The 19,465-nt window shown below is 40.6% G+C and overlaps 1 protein-coding gene and 1 long non-coding RNA gene across 6 annotated transcripts in view; one reads left to right on the top strand and one right to left on the bottom strand.

Annotated features, from left to right (window-relative positions):
* Nucleotides 1-13,899, bottom strand: part of LOC140603023 (uncharacterized) — a 37,920-nt gene extending 24,021 nt beyond the window's left edge. Inside the window, exon 1 of the long non-coding RNA XR_012006053.1 lies at nucleotides 12,894-13,899. This is a non-coding gene — a long non-coding RNA (uncharacterized lncRNA). The remainder of the gene's footprint in view (nucleotides 1-12,893) is intronic.
* Nucleotides 12,723-19,465, top strand: part of HHIP (hedgehog interacting protein) — a 93,551-nt gene continuing 86,808 nt past the window's right edge. For 3 of the 5 annotated variants that reach the window (XM_072773433.1, XM_072773434.1, XM_072773435.1), the window contains exons 1-2: nucleotides 12,724-13,562; nucleotides 19,259-19,451. In XM_072773433.1, coding sequence (XP_072629534.1) covers nucleotides 13,284-13,562; nucleotides 19,259-19,451 — 472 coding nt within the window. In that variant the 5' untranslated portion in view covers nucleotides 12,724-13,283. Of the gene's footprint in view, nucleotides 13,563-13,924; nucleotides 14,037-19,258; nucleotides 19,452-19,465 lie in introns of those variants that run through there. The other 2 variants (XM_072773437.1, XM_072773436.1) reach the window with 2 other exon arrangements.

The raw sequence follows: 19,465 nt of genomic DNA on the forward strand, positions 1-19,465 counted from the left end.
CAGCAATGTCCACAATAACCAAACTGTGGAAGGAGCCTCGGTGTCCATCGAAAGATGAATGGATAAAGAAGATGTGGTCTATGTATACAATGGAATTTTACTCAGCCATTAGAAACGACAAATACCCACCATTTGCTTCAACGTGGATGGAACTGGAGGGTATTCTGCTGAGTGAAGTAAGTCAATCGGAGAAGGACAAACAGTGTATGTTCTCATTCATTTGGGGGAATATAAATAATAGTGAAAGGGAATATAAGGGAAGGGAGAAGAAATGTGTGGGAAATATCAGAAAGGGAGACAGAACATAAAGACTCCTAACTCTGGGAAACGAGCTAGGGGTGGTGGAATGGGAGGAGGGTGGGGGGTGGGGGTGAGTGGGTGATGGGCACTGAGGGGGACACTTGACGGGATGAGCACTGGGTGTTATTCTGTATGTTGGTAAGTTGAACACCAATATAAAATTAATTTATTAAAAAAACAAAAACAAAAAACAAAAAAAAGAAGCTTGTTTATTATATGCCCCCTGAAATGACGAAATAGTAACCATCCATAGAGCATTCTTACAAAAATTCTAATCAAGCTTCTAGATCTAAATATGAGTTTATAGACATTATAGAGATAGAGAAATATCTTTAAAGATACCATGAGGATACAATCAGAAAAATCCACAATGTGGGAAATTCTATAGGAAAGATGACCTGATTCATTCAGCAAACAAATAGAAAGGAAAAACAAAAAGGAGGAAGAATCTCTAAACTAAATGAGACTCGATAAAGAAATATAAAGCAAATGCAATGTGTGGTACTTGCTTAGTTTCAGATTTGAACCGATCTACTGTAAAAACAAGAAACTATAAGACAACCCAGGAAATATAAACACTTACTGGATATATAAATATATTATTAAGGAAATGTTATTATTTTATGATGATAAAGGTGTTGTGCCTAGGTTTTAAAAAATCTTTTCCCTTTAGAAATGAACTGAATTTTTTACTGATAAATGAAATGACAACCTGGTACTTGTTTTAAAATAATCCAGCGGAAGGACAAAATAAGAAGGGAATAGAAATGAAACAATATTAGCCAACTTCTGGTGATTGTTGAAACTGAGTGATAGACACATTTTACCATGATTAAATTTTCCTATAGTAAAAATTAAGAATAATGGCAATAAAAGAGGCAGAAGGTAAAGGGATAGAGGCAAGATGTTACAGGCAAGATGTTGTATTTGAAAGAGGGAGGACAGATGGCTCCTAGGTTTCTGGCTTAGTGATTAGAGGTATAGAAGTGCTGTTCACCAAAGTAGAAGGTACAGATGAGGAGCAGATTTAGGAGTGAAGTTGACAGGTCTGGGTGGGGTGTGCTGAGTTTGAAATATCAAAGTGCAAGTGTTCAACAGGTATACTCGGCAGAGCAGAGGATCAAGAATGTAAGTCCAGGGTATAGAAACATGTAAGAGGTGTAGAAAGGAAGTGAAGACTGAGGAGTAGAATCCAGGTAAATAAAAGGAAAATCATTTGAGATTGGAGTTACTAAAATAAGGAAAGACACAGCTTCAGGGAAAGGAATTGGTCAGTAGTGTGAAAGACCTATAAGTAACAAAAACTAATCCTTAGCTTTAGTAACTAAACAGCAATCGGTGCCCGTTCAAGATTACAAACTGAGCATATGAATTCGTTTCCCCTCATTCCTCAGAACCCATTAAAATTAGAATATATCAGTTTAAAAGGAAGAGGTAAACACAGAGCAGGAAGAAGGACATGAGGGAGTTACCAATGGATGAACTATTTCAACACAGTTATGGGAGGTGGAAAGTGAGAGGAAAAGTTAAGTAGGCTAGGAAAAGACACAGTCCAGAATAAATAGAAAGAGGCTGCAGCCAACGAAGGGGCCATCCTGCCTTTTAGAACTTATGAGGGGTTATTGACTCAAGGATGCCAGGTGTGATGGCAGCAGAGTATAACAGAGGGCTGAAAACAGAAGCATGTACTTAAAGTCTGCTATTTCCTCATCCTTATATTCAGAATACACAGCAGCCAGGTGTTACCCTCTAGGCAGAAAAAAAAAAAAAAAAAGTAAGCGAAGTTTTTTTTGTGTGTTTTCTAAATAAATTTAATACACTGTTCAGCATAAACAAAATAAATAACTGCTGCTGTTGGAGCATACAGGAAAAACATTCTGAGAGTCAGGGTTCCCCAGGGTAATAACAGAGCCAGGAAGAAGGTCTGGCATGAGTCTGAACAAAAAAGATGGTAGACAGAGCTAAAAGGGCTTGATAGAAGGAGAAATACAGTTAGGATCATTAGCTATAATGAAGAGCAAAAATGGTAAAAGACTGAAATAAACTCTTGCCAATTACTTCATGAGGGTACAGATTATATAAAGCTATAGGTCTAAGGAGGAAGAAAGACATGAACATTGGCTGGCAATAAGAAACTGAAATGAATCTTCCACTAACTTGGTTACCATTATTTTCTAAATCAAAAAATTGGTCATCAAAAACTTTTTCACACACAAAAAAGATACCATTGGATGCCTGCTTCTAACCAAGATGGAGTAAGAGGGACCAGATTCACTGTACCACCTGAAACAACTCAACAGGTAATATTATAATGTTATAACCATGAAAACGAAAATACCAGACAAGATATTCAGGTATTGTATATCAACTAAGTAAGTAGAGAATGTTGATCTCTGAGAGCTAGGTGAGCTCTCTGACTATCCCCATCATACTGCCTAGACAGAATTTCCAGGCTGCAGTGCCGGGGAGGGAATCCAAACAGAAGCAGGCAATAGCCTTGAGTTGACAGAAAAGACACATGGAATCTAGAGAGGCCAAGAGGTGGAGTTCAAAACGCCAAGTCCCAGAGATGAGACAGCTGCACAGAAAGAGAGCTTTGCAAATCCATAGAGGATACCCCTCAAGTCTTCAGCTGGGTTTTTAGTAGCATATGACTATGGGGAAATTGCCAGAGGAAAGGGAAAGAACCACTTGAAAGGAGCAGATACCTAGAACTCAGACAAGTCCAAGAATAGTACATGCTCCAAATAGCTACAAACTTCATAATGAAAGGAAAATCAGAAAGAGCATCTACAATGATATCACTTCAGTAGTGGAGAAAATTAGCCTTAGATTAAAGGTAATTCTAGCTTCACCTAACACTGTTTAAAAGCAAGCTTAAAAAGATCAAACTGTTAACAAGTCATTTAACTGTACTTCAGAGCAAAGCTCAAGAATGTTTATAGGAATATTAAGCATCTAACAAGGTAAAAAATATTTGGGATTAAATAAAAAACTAGCAGGCATGCAAAGAAATTGGATAATATAAACCATAACAAAGACAAAAATCACTAAGTAAACACAGTTCCAGAAAGTGGCCACAGATGATAGAATTGTCAAACAATGACATCAAAACAGTTGTGCAACTATATTGCATATGTTCAAGAAAGTACTTTACCTGCTCAATCTTTCCTCTACAAACTTGAAAATATTAAGAAGGCTGAAAAAAAAAAAAAAAAAAGAAGGCTGAAATCAAACTTTTTGAGATGAAAAGTGTAATGCCTGAAATAAAAAATATCTGGGATGGGATAAATAGCAGTTTACACATTGCAGAATTAAAGACTAGTAAACTTAAATATATAGAATTCACCTAACATAAAATACAGAGAGAATAAAGACTAAAAATAAAATAAAATAAAATAAAATAAAATAAAATAAAATAAAATAAAATAAAGGTGCACCAATAAGCTGTAGAATACAACTGGTCTAATATACATATAATTAGAATTCCCAGAGGAGGGGGGTTGGATATTGGAAGACATAATGGACAGAAATTTTTCCAAATTTGATGAAACTGTAGACCAACAAATCTAAGAATCTCAACAAACCCCAAACACAAGAACTATGAAGAAAACTACACCAAGATATATTACAATTAAAGAGCTAAAACTCACTAAAAAAGGGGAAAATGTGACAAGCAACCAGAGAAAAAAGACACATAATATACAAAAGTAGATAGTTAAGAATGAGAATGAGTTCTTGTTGGAAAATAAAATTAAGACAGTAAAACAGTATCTTTAAAGTACTGGCAGTGAGGGGTGGAATAGTCAGCCCCAAATTCTATACCCAGCACAAATACCTCTCAAAAACCAAGGCACAAGAAAGATTTTTCCAGACAGCCCAAAACTAAAAATTAAATAATCACAATTAGACCCTTATTTACAAAAACTGTTAAGACATGTTCTTCAGGGGATCCCTGGGTGGCGCAGCAGTTTGGCGCCTGCCTTTGGCCCAGGGTGCGATCCTGGAGACCCGGGATCGAATCCCACATCGGGCTCCCGGTGCATGGAGCCTGCTTCTCCCTCTGCCTATGTCTCTGCCTCTCTCTCTCTCTGTGTGTGACTATCATAAAAAAAAAAAAAAAAGACATGTTCTTCAGACACAAGCAAAATCATGCCAGATAAAAATCTGGATCTATGTTAAGGAATGAAAAGCATCAGAAATGGTATATGTGTGAAGATAAAACTTTTATTCTTATTTTCAAATCTCCCTGCAGGGAATAAATAAAAATACTCAATCTAAAAAAAGAGAAAAAGAATAACAAGCAAATAAAGAATAAATAGAACAAATAAAAAGCAAATAGTAAGGTAAAGGATTTTAAACCAAACTGAATCAGTACTTAAATCAAATATAAAGGGTCTAAACACCTCAAATAAAAGTCATAGTTTGCCTTATTGGCAAAAATAAACAAAACTCAACTATATGCTGCCTACAATAAATGCACCTTAAATATAAAGACAGAAATAAAGTAAAAACAATAGGATGGGGGAAAGCCTATTAATACTAATCAAAAGAAAAAAAAAGAGTGGTTGTATTAGTAATAAAGTACATATTAGAGCAAAGATCATTCCCAAAGATAAAGGACATTTCATAATGACAAAGGGGATGATTCATCAGAGAGACATAACAATTTTTTTTTTAATTTTTTTTTTTTATTTATTTATGATAGTCACAGAGAGAGAGAGAGAGGCAGAGACACAGGCAGAGGGAGAAGCAGGCTCCATGCACCGGGAGCCCGACGCGGGACTCGATCCCGGGTCCCCAGGATCGCGCCCCGGGCCAAAGGCAGGCGCCAAACCGCCGCGCCACCCAGGGATCCCGAGACATAACAATCTTAAATATTTATACACTCAGTTAACAGAACTTGAAAATATATGAAACAAAGACTGATAGAACTGTAAGAAGAAACATAAAAATTCTTACCATAGTCAGAAATGTCAATATTTCTGTCTCTCAATGACCAATAGAACATGTAGACAGAAAATTAGTAAGGAGGCAAAACACTGAACAACACTATCTACTAAATCAACCTGATAAACATTGATGCAACACTCCACCCAAAATATACATTGTTTTCAATTTTACACAGAATGTTTACCAAGATAGACATTGTTCTACCCATAAAAAGTCTCAAGATTTTTTTAAAATAATCAGTTTGTGCATATTATATCCTCTCACTACAATGTAATTGAATATGAATCAATGTCAGAAAGGCCTCAAAAATATCACAAATATTTGGAAACGAAATAAAAAATTTTAAATAACCTCTGATTCAAAGACTCAAAAGTAGGGATGCCTGGGTGGCTCAGCGGTTAAGCGCCTGCCTTCAGCCCATGGTGTGATCCTGGAGTCCTGGGATCAGGTCCCACATCAGGCTCCCTGCGAGGAGCCTGCTTCTCACTCTGCCTCTCTCTCTGTGTCTCTCATGAATAAATAAATTAAAATCTTAAAAAAAAAAAAAAAAAAGACTCAAAAGAAATAATGGAAAGTATTTTGAACTGATTGAAACTGAAAACGTAGCATTTTAAAATTTGTAGCATGTGGTTAAAGCAGTACAAAGAGGGAAATGTATAGTGCTAGATGCATACATTTAGAGAGAGAGGTCCCAAATTAATGACTTCAGATTCCATTTTAAGCAACCAGCAAAATCAGAGCAAATAAAAACCCAAAGTAAGCAAAACAGAGTAAAAAATAAAGATCAAAGGGGAAATCAAATAACAACAAAGTAATGGAGAAAAATCAATGAAACCAAAGTCTGATTCTTTGAGAAAACCAATAAAATTGATAAATTTTCAGCCACATTGATTACGCTGAAGCAAGACAGACACAAATTATCAATATCAGAAATGAGAGAGGTGACATTACTACAGATTCTACATAATAAAAGGACATTTAGGCAATGCAGCTGACTCTTGAACAACATGGGCTGAAACTGTGCAGGTCCACTTACACACTGATTTTTTTTTCAGTGAAAACAATACAGTACTGTATTTTCTCTTGCTTATAAGAATAAGCATAAATAGAATACAGCATAAAATGCATATAACATACAAAATATGTGCTAATTGAGTGTTTATGTTATTGGTAAGGCTTCTAGTCACAATAGGCTATATTAATAGTTAAGTTTGGGGGGAGTCAGAAGTTATACATGGCTATCGAAGGTAAAAGGATGGCAGGAGAGCAGCCCGAGTGGCTCAGAGGTTTAGCACCGCCTTCAGCCCAGGGTGTGATACTGGAGTCTCGGGATCAAGTCCCACGTCAGGCTCCCTGCATGGAGCCTGCTTCTCCCTCCGCCTGTGTCTCTGCCTCTGTGTGTGTGTGTGTCTCATGAATAAAAAAAATCTTAAAAAAAAAAAAAAAAGGATGGCAGGAAGGATGCATGTTCCTGTCTGCATCCTCCTGGCAATGACCCTTTCTTTATATTGTGTTGTGCACTGAATTGTGTCCCCCCTCAAAAGATATTAAAGGCTTACTCCCCAGTATCTATGAATGTGCCCTTATTTTCAAATAAGGTCTTTGCAGATGATCAAGAAGAGGTGGACCTTCATCCAGGGACTGGTGTTTTATAAAAAGGAGCAATATGGACACACAGACAGATATGGACATAGGGATATGCTATGAGGACATAAAGGGAAGTCCATCTACAAACCAAGGAAAAGAACTCCTGGGCCTATGAGAACTAGGAGAGAGGTGCAGAACAGATTCTCCCTCATAGCCCTTACAAGTGGCACATTGCTAACACTTAGATTTCAGACTTAACAGCTTTCCAGAGCTGGTTGTTTTAAACCACCTAGTTTGTGGTACTTCGTGATGGCAGCCTTACAAAACAAATACATCCTGTTAGTGGCATGCGGCTCCAGTCCCCAGCTTTCTTCTAGCACTCCCAGAACCAACCTCATTTCACCATTCTGGATGGTACCCCCCATGGAGCTGGGCAGCAGCCCTATCTCCAAGGTGCCCTCAGGATCTCAGAGGTCAGCTTCTTTTTTTTTTTTTTAATTTTTTTTACTGGAGTTCAATTTGCCAACATATAGCATAACACCCAGTGCTCATCCCGCTAAGTGTCCCCCTCAGTGCCCATCACCCAGTCACCCCAAGCCCCCCTCCACCTCCCCTTCCACTACCCCTTGTTCATTTCCCAGAGTTAGGTGTCTGTCATGTTTTGTCACCCTCACTTATATTTTCACTCATTTTCTCTCCTTTCCCTTTCACTAATTTTTATATTCTCCAAATGAATGAGACCATATAATGTTTGTCCATTTCTGATTGACTTATTTCACTCAGCATAATACCCTCCAGGTCCCTCCACCGCGAAGCAATTAGTATTTGTCGTTTCTAATGGCTGAGTAATATTCCATTGTATACACAGTCCATCGAAAGATGAATGGATAAAGAGGTCAGCTTCTGAGTTCTGTAAACCCCAATTCCTCTTTTGTTCCTCACTCCCTAAGGATGGGAGCTGCTCCCTGCAGTTACTGTTTTTACTTCAGTGCTCCCTTTTTGCTTTTTTCAGTTTCCTGACACCCATTTAACCAATGCCTTATATTTAATTCATTCTGTAGATACAGGAAATAACCAGCAGTTTCTTTACCTCTGATGAGGACCCCCAGAGATAATCATTCATTCAGAGTAAAAGCCAAAGTCTGAAACACAGCTTACAAAACCCTGTGTGATGTCTGCCCTGCCCTTGCTACTTCTCGTCATTTCCTCTGTCACCCACTCTGTTCCAGCCATACTGGTCTCTTTGCTAATCCTTAGACATACCAAGCATGCTTGCTTCCTGGTCTTTGACTTGCCGTTCCCTATGCTTGTAGACATCTGCGCGGATGTGGCTCACTACTTCAAGTCTCTGCCCATACCTCTGAAGACATCTTTCCTATTATTTCCTGACTTTCCTAATTATTATTTCTCTCAACTCCTGCCTTGTCTTTCCCCATAATCCCTTTCCTCTATAGCACACATCACCTCATGGCATACTTTCTATCCATTTGTTATCTACTGCCTTCTCCAGTAGCATACAAGCTCCCAAGAGAATCACTGTTGACTACTAAATGCCCAGTGCCCAGAGCAGAGTGCCAATTTTTGAAAGGAAGACTGAATAACTGTAGAAAAACCATTATTAGCAGCCCTACCATTGAATCAGTGTGCTTGAACTATAACGAATCTTTAATTTTAAAAAGCTATGTGATTTTCTTTGGCTTTGTTGGCTGCCTTTCCTCCATGGAGCCACACTTTGTAGTGGCATCTCCTGAAATTCTTTCATGATAGTGTGCTTTAAGTTGTGCGCTCCCTTCTGTTTAACAACTTGGATTTTTTATAATCCAAATATTTTTCCATTTTAAACCTTTAAAAGTATTAAGTCGAGCAAGACTGGTCAGCCAGCAGAATTTACGAAGAGACTGGTCCTGGCACGGTGAGGCTGGCGTATGACACTGTATGAGTAGGTTGATGAGTATGAAATGTATAACACTGATAAGACTCTTCGCTGGGAAGCCAAACAAGAAGGAAATATAATTCCTACCCTCACAGAGCTTAAAATCTCATGGATATTTAACTCCACAAATGAAAAAAATCTTGACAGTTATCAACAGGCACAAATGAAAACAAAAACATAACACCTAAGTGCTGGTTAGGTAAGATGCAATGGCCATTATCATGCATGGCCATTCAAACTACAATAATCCCTAGAAGTTGAATAAAAACCCACAATTTAAAGAAAGACAAAAAATGAGAACTAGGTACTCGCAAAAGGAAACGAAAAATACATGAATATAACTTCATTAGTTACCTAGAGTTTATAAACTAAACTATGAATTTAATCTCTCACCTTTCTTATTTACGTCTTTATTCTGTGCTTTCCCTTAAATGTCTCATATTCTGTTCTGAATTCAAATGCTTCTATACTTTAAACGTCAAGGTGGAATTACACCATAAACTCATACCAACTCACCTCAGGTCTCAACTGAATGTCATTTTCACAGAGACTTTTCTCCAGTCACTTAATGTGAGGTAAGTGTGCTTATTATTCTCCATCTTGGCATGTCTCACAGCCCTCACCACAATTTATAAAATCATAAGTTATTTTGTGACCTTATCTTTTGTCCTCCTTGCTAGAGAACAAATTATCTAGAAGCAGGGTATATTATTTGTCATGACTGTATACATGTATATAAGTACCTGGCACTTAATACACATTTGTTGAAATGTAATAGTATGTATTTCTGTGAAGACCAGAAATCCATTTCCAATACCTAAAATAGTTTTATTTTCAACATTTACTAAGTTTAAGTTGTGCTAATTTTTGACACATAGAAATGTGTACCCACATAACTTTTTTATGCATAAAAATACCTACAAATATAATTCACATCCATAGTAATATATACATACACATATAAATACATATAAACAATTCATATCCATAGCAATATTTTGAGCTTTATCTATGAAATTAATTTCAATTTGGGTCAAATAATTCATCTTTTACGATAAACCTAATCTGTTCATGAGAGTCTTCATTCTGTCAGAGGTAAGGAATCCTGGGTAGAACTGGGATATGGTACTGGTATGGTTAGAATTGCCCCCGGCCCACACAGAGTGCCTTGGTACAACTTAGAAAAGGAGCCACACTGCCTGAGTAGACACAGCCTTATACCCATAAACTGAGCTTGATCAGTGGAGCTTGGCAGGATTTCAGGTCTCATTGGCTATCTCAGCGAGGTGCCCTTGTACAGGGCATGATTTGCACATAGGGGGCAAAACTAGAGGGGGCAGGTCAGTGCTGGTGCAGGCAGAAAGGGGTGATCAGGCCACCCTTGCACAGCTTTACTCCTTGCTCAAAAAGGCTGATTTAATTTGTCTGGCTGAGTTTGGTCAGATAGAGGGTCTCTTCTTTGAACCACTTCTGTTGATTTCGCTGAAGAGACAGATTTCTTTGATGGAAGATCATTTTCACATTCGAGTGTACACATGGTTCACTATATCCAAGTGGACCTTCAAGGATTACTCTTAAGAAACAAACAAAATTTTTGATTCCTAAATATTCTGCTGTCAAGTTGGCTATATGTGAACTATGCAACTTCCCCCCTGCAGAAAGAAAGAAAGAAAGAAAGAAAGAAAAAAGAAAGAAAGAAAGAAAGAAAGAAGAAAGAAAGAATCAGAAGTTAGTTAACTTCTATGGCACTGCTCATAGACTTTTTGGAAATTTTATCAGTGGCACTGAGAATAAGCTCAGCTATCTCATCACTGACTCCATTTATTTACCGTCATGATACCGTCATGACTAACAATGTATAGGATCAATTCTAGCTCCCATGTATCAAGGAAGAACATGTTTATCTCATTTCAGTAATCTTTTATAAACTCTATTCTTAAACCATAGGGTCACAGATTATAAAAGCCACAAAATTTTCAAAAACCAAATTAATTTACCTTTTCAATGTCTTTAGTCTCGAAGCACAAATCATAAGGAAAGCCTGTTCCAAAACTACTAAGATGAATTCATCACTTAGAGTGGGAGCTGAAACCACTGAAATATAATTCTAAAAGGATTTTTATTTTGGAAATAGAACATAAAATTGGGTATTTGGGAATAAAGTATTGGATAGTGGAAAACAACCTAGATTGGGCCCCCCGAGTCCTGGTTTTTAAGCTACCTAATTACATGAGATTATGCAAGTGATTTAATCTTGGTGGAATGTCTGTCTTCTCCCGTTTATTAAATGAGTTTAAAGTCTTAAGTCCTTTTAGCTCTATGATTTATTTTATATTAAAAGTCCTCAATGCAGGAAGAATGTCAGATACGGCAGTCTGTGGGACACATAAAGAAGCCATGTATACAAGAGCCCCTGAGAGAAATGCTAAGTATGTCATCCCGGACCTGCACTGAGCTCAGGACTGGACCAAATATCGCAGCAGATTTTTTTTTTTTTTTGGTTATTCTAATCGGTCATCACTTCCGTGGAAAAATCTTCGCTCCACTGGTAAACCTGGGTCCAGAAATCGAAAGGCGCAGAAGCAGCCTTATCTAGGCACTGTGGCCACTTTAACAGTAATTAGCTTAATCCACCATCACCAACTTTCACGTGGGCCGGGCGAAGTTTATACCCGAGAAGCGAAGCCAACCCAAATATGGGGACTATTCTTCCATTGCCAAAATGGGACAACTGCCTTATCTGCTCTCCAAAATCCTACCTACCAGAAAATCTCCTCCCCTGTTAAATGCTCACAAGGGCAGAAAGCACATTGAGCGTGCGACCCTGTACTGGCTCCTCCTCGCGTCAACTTGCGGGGATCCCGGTAACACCAAGTCAGCACTCTCGATAACGTGCAGATCTTTTTAGAAACGCTTACAGACTTTGTCTCTCTGGGGAAAGGTTTGTACTGGGGTACTTGGGATGCGCGGGGCATCCCGCTTCTGGATGCCCGCATCTTGCTACTAATTCTTCCTCCAGAACTAACGCCTCCGTAGTGGCCTCGGTATCTACACTCCCGGGGAAGTCTCCCCAGGGGTTTTTTCTCCGCGTTTAAACTGAACGCTGATGGCAAGGCGCGGCCAGCTCCTTCTCTCCTCCACCTGACGGGGCGGACCTGCGCTCCCGCGCTCGGGGAGGTCTCCAGCGCACCGGCGGGCCCCGGGAGCGCGCCCCCCCCCCCGCCCCCCGCAGGCACGCGCGCCCGCTCCACTTCGGGAGCGCGCAGCTCCCCGGCCGGGGATGGAAACTTCTTCTCGAACAGTCTTTGAACGCCTTAACCTATTCGGCGGCTCGCAGCATTTGCGTTGGCCTCCCGCCTCTAAATCAGAAGCCAAAGGAGCTCTTTACCGACTCGAAATTCAGGTTGAAAATCCGGGGGCTGGGGGGAGTCCGTGCGGCCAGGAGACGGGAAAGGGGCCGCAAAACTCCCTCCCGCCAACCCCAGCCCGCCCGGCTCGTCCTCCCCGCGCGCGGGGCGAGGGGCGGGCGGGGGCCGGGGGCGGGGGAGCCTGGAGGACCCCCCCCTTCTCACCTCCCGCGGCCCACTTTCACTCGCTCGCTCTCCTGCCTCGGCTGGGCCGCCTTGACCCAGCGGGAGCGCGGGGGGCTGAGGGGAGGCGACAGGGCGGAAGAGCCGTCTCCGCGCCGCGCCCTCGCCCCGGGCCCCGCACGCCCCCCGCCGCGCGCCGTGGCGAGGCCCGCGCGCTCCGTCCCGCCCCGGTCGGCCGCGACCCCGCCCCCGCCCCGCCGCGGCCACCAGGCCGTCGGGCCCGGGGACGCTCCTGCGCCGGGGCCGCCCCCTCCCCTCCCCTCCCCTCCCCGCCCGTCCCCTCCCCCCGGCCCGGGCGGGGGCGCGCGAGGAGCGGTGACGTCAAGGGGCGCGCGGTGGCAGCACCTCCCCGCGCGCTAGTTAAAAAGAAGAAGAAAAGAGGGAGCGAAACATGAGAGGCTGCGTGAGAAGCTGCAGCCGCCGGCAGAGGAGACCTCAGCATCATCCGGAGCCCAGCGCTGGCCCTGCCCGCGCCTGCCCCGCCGCCGCCGCCGCCGCCGCCGCCGTTTCTCTTCCTGCTACTGTCTCACCTAAACAACTCCCGTTACACGGAAAAGTGAACCTCTGTGGCCGTCTTCTCCTCCTCTTCTTCCTCCTCCTTTTCCATCCCCTTCTCCTCCTCCCACTTGCCAGCCGCGGCAGGAAACCCCTAACCCAGCTGACACTGGCACAGCTGCAAACGGTGCCATCCGCACAACTTTATCTTGCTCCTCGGACTCCCCCAAGGCACCGGACACATCGCCTTGTCCTTTATTTTTTGCAAAGTCGCATCGCTCTACTTATTTTCGCCCCCGCCACCGCTCTCTGCCTCTCGAGTGTCCCCCGCAGCCTCCTCCTGGAGCTGCGCCCTAGTGCCCCTGCTGGGCAGTGGCGCTCCCCCCCAGCCTCGCGCGCCCAGCCCCTGCCGCTCCGGGCAGACGATGCTGAAGATGCTCTCCTTTAAGCTGCTGCTGTTGGCCGTGGCTCTGGGCTTCTTCGAAGGAGATGCTAAGTTTGGGGAAAGAAGCGAAGGGAGCGGAGCGAGGAGGCGAAGGTGCCTAAATGGGAACCCCCCGAAGCGCCTGAAACGGAGAGACAGGCGGCTGATGTCTCAGCTGGAGCTGCTGAGTGGGGGAGAGGTGCTGTGCGGCGGCTTCTACCCGCGGCTGTCCTGCTGCCTGCGGAGTGACAGCCCGGGGCTAGGGCGCCTGGACACCAAGGTAAGCGCGCACCCGCCTCACAGACGCGAGGTTGACGTCCGGGCCGGCTGGCTGCGGGTTCCCGGTGCCTCCGGAGATGCTGGCGGCTGGGAGAAGGGCGAAGCTGGTTTAGAGAGTCCTTTTGGATGACTTTTGTGGAGTGCTGGCGTGATCAGAGCTGTGTGTTTCCCTGGGGTGCACAGAGAGCTCCCCCAGCCCCAGGAGTCCGTGGTCGGGATGCTGTGCAAAATCTGCCTGTCTCAGAAGAGGGACGCTCCCGTGGTACCCGCGTTCTGGGCTGGGGTACATAGTTGAAAGAATCGCGATTAACACTGTGTTTGGGATCGAATCGGGCATTGGCTGCGGCGCAACTGTAAATTAAGGTGGCTGTGGTTTCCGGTTTATTTTTCTAGGGTAACAGGATTTGTGCAGTTTTCTCCACGTGCTCGGTTAGGGAGAGGATTGAATCTTACAGGATGTTGAAGCTCGGTTGGGGTAAGACCCCCCCCACCCCCGGCCCCGTCAGAAGGGATTGTCTTGCATTACAATAGTTAAACGCTGCGGAAAGGAACTCCTGGTACTCCAGTTGAGAACCCGAAAAACTGGGGAAAGATTTTGCTGGGGTATATTTGTCACCTAAAACTGAGATTGTTCTCCGCCTCCGTTTGTAATGTTTTGAAACATTATAAGTTCAGGCTTTCGGTGTCAGGTTAGTTGTCCAGGAAGATCTGCTCTAGAAATTTGTTTAAGGAGTCATGCATTTACACTTTCCTTGTGTTCTTAAGTTTAAACAAATATGAAACAGTGTTGGTTGAGCGTAAAGGCAAGCTTATCTTTGAGTTTGCAACATCTTTCTTGTCATGGGATGCAGCAACGTGTGCTATCCACTGTACTGCAAGGGGGGGTGGAGAATCACGTCATTAACAATCACTGCACGTGAAATAAACAATCAGGTGTCTTTGCTCCCCCTCCCTTTCCCCATTTTAGGTTTAATTAAGAATTCCTCCGTTACAACACTGCAGTTGTCAAGGTCTGAGAGACTCTTGGAAAACTTGTGCTTCAGTCTTGCTGGCCCAGGCATTTAAAAAAAAAAAAATACCCAGGCTGAATCTAATTTTTATGCTCAGTTCACGGTAGATTTCACTCTATTCTCATGTAAACAGCTCCTACGAATCAACATATGTGTCTGGGTGGTATCTCTCACTTTGTTTTGTAACAAAAAGCCATATTGCATCATTTAATTTGCTCAAGTCATGCAAATAGGAAAAAATCAATAGGACAAAAAGGGGTCGACTTATCCTCCTCCCCACTAAACTGCTGCCCACACACAGAGTCCTGTTGCTTATGGCAAAAGAATAACAACAACACCATTGTGTTTGTTAGTTGGTTCACTAATGGGTGAAACTAGAGAACATCATTCTCTTTCAGTCCCCAGCTCTGTCCAAATGTTCATGCCTTTTGAGGGAGCATTTGTCCAACTCCCTCTATTCCCAGATGAGTGAGAACTGTCTTGCTGCAGGTTTTCAGCTGCAACTCTCTCTTTATTCTTACCATATGCAGCAGTAGTCTTGAGATTCAGGGAACAGATATTCCAGCATTTGATTCAAAACAATGTCATTAAGCTCCTGTGTGGTAATTGAATTAAATTACAAAAAAGCTACATTCATATCATCTGCAGGGTTTTACCAGGAGCCCAAAGGAACCAGGAAATTCATAGAAAGGTTTAGAAATATTTGCCATTAAGTCTCCCTGTTTGCAGTGTGCATTGTGAATATACCAATGATCTGCAGACCCCTGCAATACTGAACTCTTCCAGGAACATGAGGAATGAAAACTTTGCTAACTAAATATAGTAGGGAGTTGGAGGGGTGGGGGGAGGAACTGAGGGGAGTTATAACCCTTAAGAGGAGTTATATAAATTTTTTTTCAAGAAATCATTCTTTAGGAAGAAATCTGCCACGTTAGCTATCCACATTCCTTTCCGTTTTACGTGCTTCCAATCTCCAACAAACCCCTACTCATTTGGAAAATGTGTCTGAATTAAATTTGGTACACTAGACTTTGCTGGTTCCATTACAAGTGCTTTATAAACTAACAATACTCAAATTGTTCAAACCAGGAGAGTGATATAGCTGTGCATGTGCATTCTTGACCTGTGTTAGTTCTCAAGTTTTAATAGTTTTTAAAACATGTTATTTTATAATAAACTTCAGTGTTTCCCTGTTTTCCCCTAAGCCTTTCTGGCTTATAATATATGTTAGGGTCTTATTTCATAATGTGTGTACAGGAGAGATGATGGCTATTTGAAAGGACCCGTTTTCGTTTATGAAAAAAAAAAATACCAAGAAGGATTTCTGCAACTTTTCAAGAAGGTACAGGCATAGCATTCTCCTACAGGAAGAAATTTCATAGATAGTAGCCAACGAGGTAGGAATACTGAGCATGCTCAACTGTGCAATTAAATCCAGTTTCTGAACTAACACATTTTCTTTAATGTAATGAACTAGCATTGAGTTCAATTCTTTGGCCGTGGTATCACGCCTTTATATTTTAATTTTGGGGTATATTTTAGTAATTTTATGTATTGTAACGAGATAATTAACTACCATTATAAATAAATACTACCAAAATTTAGGAGGTTATATTGTCTTGGCAATATCTTTGCAGCTTCTAAACACAACATGCTAAAAGGATCTAATTCCCATTAGCCAAACTGAATCTGCAGCCAACTGAAATACCCCCATTTCTAAAACTTAACTTGTAGCCACAGAGGCATAGACGCTCTCTCTACCTTGGGTGGTTTCACAGCGAAGCTGTCAAGGAATGGGTGAAAAGTAATTGTTTTCAAGTGTGCCCTTTTACAATCATTTGTTTGCTCTGGCTCTTTCAGGGACAAAGGCTATTGTTGAACACATCCAACTAAACAAATAACTCATCCTGGGGTCCCTTTAACAGCTGCCTTAGTACAATGATCTATTTACATATTAGCCTAAAATTGAAACTGAACTCTTTAATGACATAATCCAGCACTATAGTCCAGAGTCGCATGTGTTCTACCCAACAGCTGAACAACCTTGTAGGCATATGATTTTTAGAAATAACTTTTTGTGTACCAAGTGATCTTAAGGCGACATCTTAATATACTGTCATGTATTTTCTCCTTTTGTCTGCTCATCGAACCCATGTGGGTGCCTTTTTATCTTCTTTGTTCAGTTACTTGATAAATAAAGAGAAATACAGAAGGTCTCTGTCACCCATTTTACTATTTGTTGATAAGCTATAGTGGTAGGCCACACGCTTCACTGTGTATTTCAGTATTTATCTTACCTTTCTTCTATGGATTTTACTTTCTTGTGGCTAAAGATTAAAGGATGACCTGCCAGATGTTATAAATTAGTCAGCAACAGCCACAATCATTACTAGGCATGCTGTAATAATGTTTCGAAGTTTTACATGACTTTCAAAGTATGTTTAGTTTAAACCACTATAATTTGATGGTTTCATATATGGCTTTTTAAAATCGAAGCAGGAAATTAGCTTAAATTTCTTCTTAAGATTGATGATGTTGTCAGACATAAAGTTAAGGACCTATATCGACAGGAGCACATAGGCGAGAAAAGAAAAACTTCCCTACACACACCAAGACTCATCTGTCTAAAACAGTGTTGCATCTTGGACTGAGTCAGTTTAATTGACTTCAGTAAGACTATTGGTTCATTGAAACCAAAGCCAGAATGATGGCTCTATCTATCTTCAAATAGGTATTTACACTGCAGACCTCACACAGAGCAAAATGTTACCATCCTGCTGGGCCAGAACAGCATGAAACTCTACAAAGAATAATATTATACTTGATTTCAGATAATTTATTGAGTCTTATTTCTGAAACTTTTCATGAGAGATCTTGTGGCCAGGACACATTCCAAAAATTGTAAAAGAGAAAATTCTTTAGGTACTAAAATCAAGCTCTTCCTGGACAGCAGCTGGGAGAGTATATGGGAATCATTTTGTTTCAGCTGTAAAAAAATGGAAGCATGCATATTCTCCATAAAACTAAAGGTAGTTACATTCCAGTTTTTCAGCCAGCAAAAAAGGTGGCTTCAGCATCCTGCAGTTGTTTTGTTCTTAGTGGACTGCTATACGATAAGCAAACAGAACAAAGTTGAACAGTATTAATATTGAATAGATCTGGTGAGGTCTGCCAGAGTATGGACAATAAAAGACATTTAAAACATTCTTGGAATGCAAATTCTAAGTGCCTGGCATATGTTTCCTTTTAGAAAACTTTAACCATTTAAGCAATTGTCATTTAAATAAATTGATAAAAATCAAAATGTAAATATAATTGTGATTAATAATAACTTTTCTAACTGTTGTAGAGAGTTACAACACATTGCATATATATATATTTTTTTGAAATAGGGTAACATAGAAGGAACTTTCAATCCCTGCATGCTAACATTTTAGCATGCTTATATTCAATGATATTTTTTAGTTGCTTTGTTCTTTCAGGTCCAAATTTTGTGATCAACTAGAATATGTTTATCCTAAAAAATAGAAGCCAACACATTTACTTAGATCAGAATCTCCTTGTGAATGAAGTATTTGCCTTAAACAATGATCTGAAGTTTCAGATGGTAATTTCAGTTCCTAGTTCTAAAGAAATAAAGTATAAATATAGATACATAAACAAAAAAGGTATAAAATTCATTCCCATTATGTTTTTTATTATGAAAAACCAGTGCCGTCTAAATATTGTCTCACTATTGTGCTGGTATTGTCTTCTATATTTATTAAAGGAGCTCTTAAAATAATTTTTTTAAGTTAGTACTAGACATCAAGACCTACTTTATCAACCAATTACTAACTGTACTGAATTTGTAACTCCCAAATTGGTCTTACTGGAATAAAAGACATTATACTGTATAGATAAAGATAAAGATATTCCTTGTTTTACTAAAATTCACTAAATCCTATACAAAAGCACTTTTATTAAACTCCTGTGTTGATTCATGCATATAACATACCTGAGGAGCTAGTTAGAAAGTTTTTCCTGGCTAAGATAAAATGAATAATAAAAATTGGTCTTAAATCAGTTTTATTCAGCTTCATATACTATTTTTATGCAACATGAAAAGGAGGTATTTCCCCCACTTTAGGAAACTCTGCCTGTGCAATCTGTAGACTGAAAATTAACTGAAATTAGAGAAATGTAATTCCAGTAATATCCCTGAGAATATCATATTAGGAATATCAGGAGTGAAATATATTTTTACCTAAGACCCAAATAACCATGTCTTAAAAACTGCTTTGCTTGCAGTTGGATAAAGTTTTAAAGAGTTTTAAAGTTTTATAGTTTTAAAGTTAAATATCAGTCACCATACACTTTGATGCAGAGTAAAATGGTAAAGCGTCTCAATACAGTTGTCATTTAATTTTTCATACCCCAAAAGATAAATAGACTTTGATTTGCAAGAGTAAGAAGCACTTTTGTGCATCCTTACCCTCTGCTTCCCCATTCCAGGCCAAGAGACCTTACTTACATCCTTATTTAAAGCATTCTGTATTTGTGACACGGTAATTTCAGACAACAGCATTGGCTAAACTACGTGATTCTACTTATATGATTACAAAAACAAAACAAAACAAAACAAAACAGAACTAAACCTAACGTCACCTGACTAAAAAGAAGTTTGTTTCTGATTTATGGCTTTCAGATATTTTCTATGACCAACAACACAGAATGTGGGAAGTTACTGGAGGAAATCAAATGTGCACTTTGCTCTCCATATTCCCAGAGCCTGTTTCACTCACCTGAAAGAGAAGCCTTGGAAAGAGACCTTGTACTTCCCCTGCTCTGCAAAGACTATTGCAAAGAATTCTTTTATACTTGCCGAAGCCATATTCCAGGTAAAAAATAAAAT

Source organism: Canis lupus, chromosome 13 (assembly GCF_048164855.1).
Source record: "Canis lupus baileyi chromosome 13, mCanLup2.hap1, whole genome shotgun sequence".
Classification (NCBI taxonomy): Eukaryota; Metazoa; Chordata; class Mammalia; order Carnivora; family Canidae; genus Canis; species Canis lupus.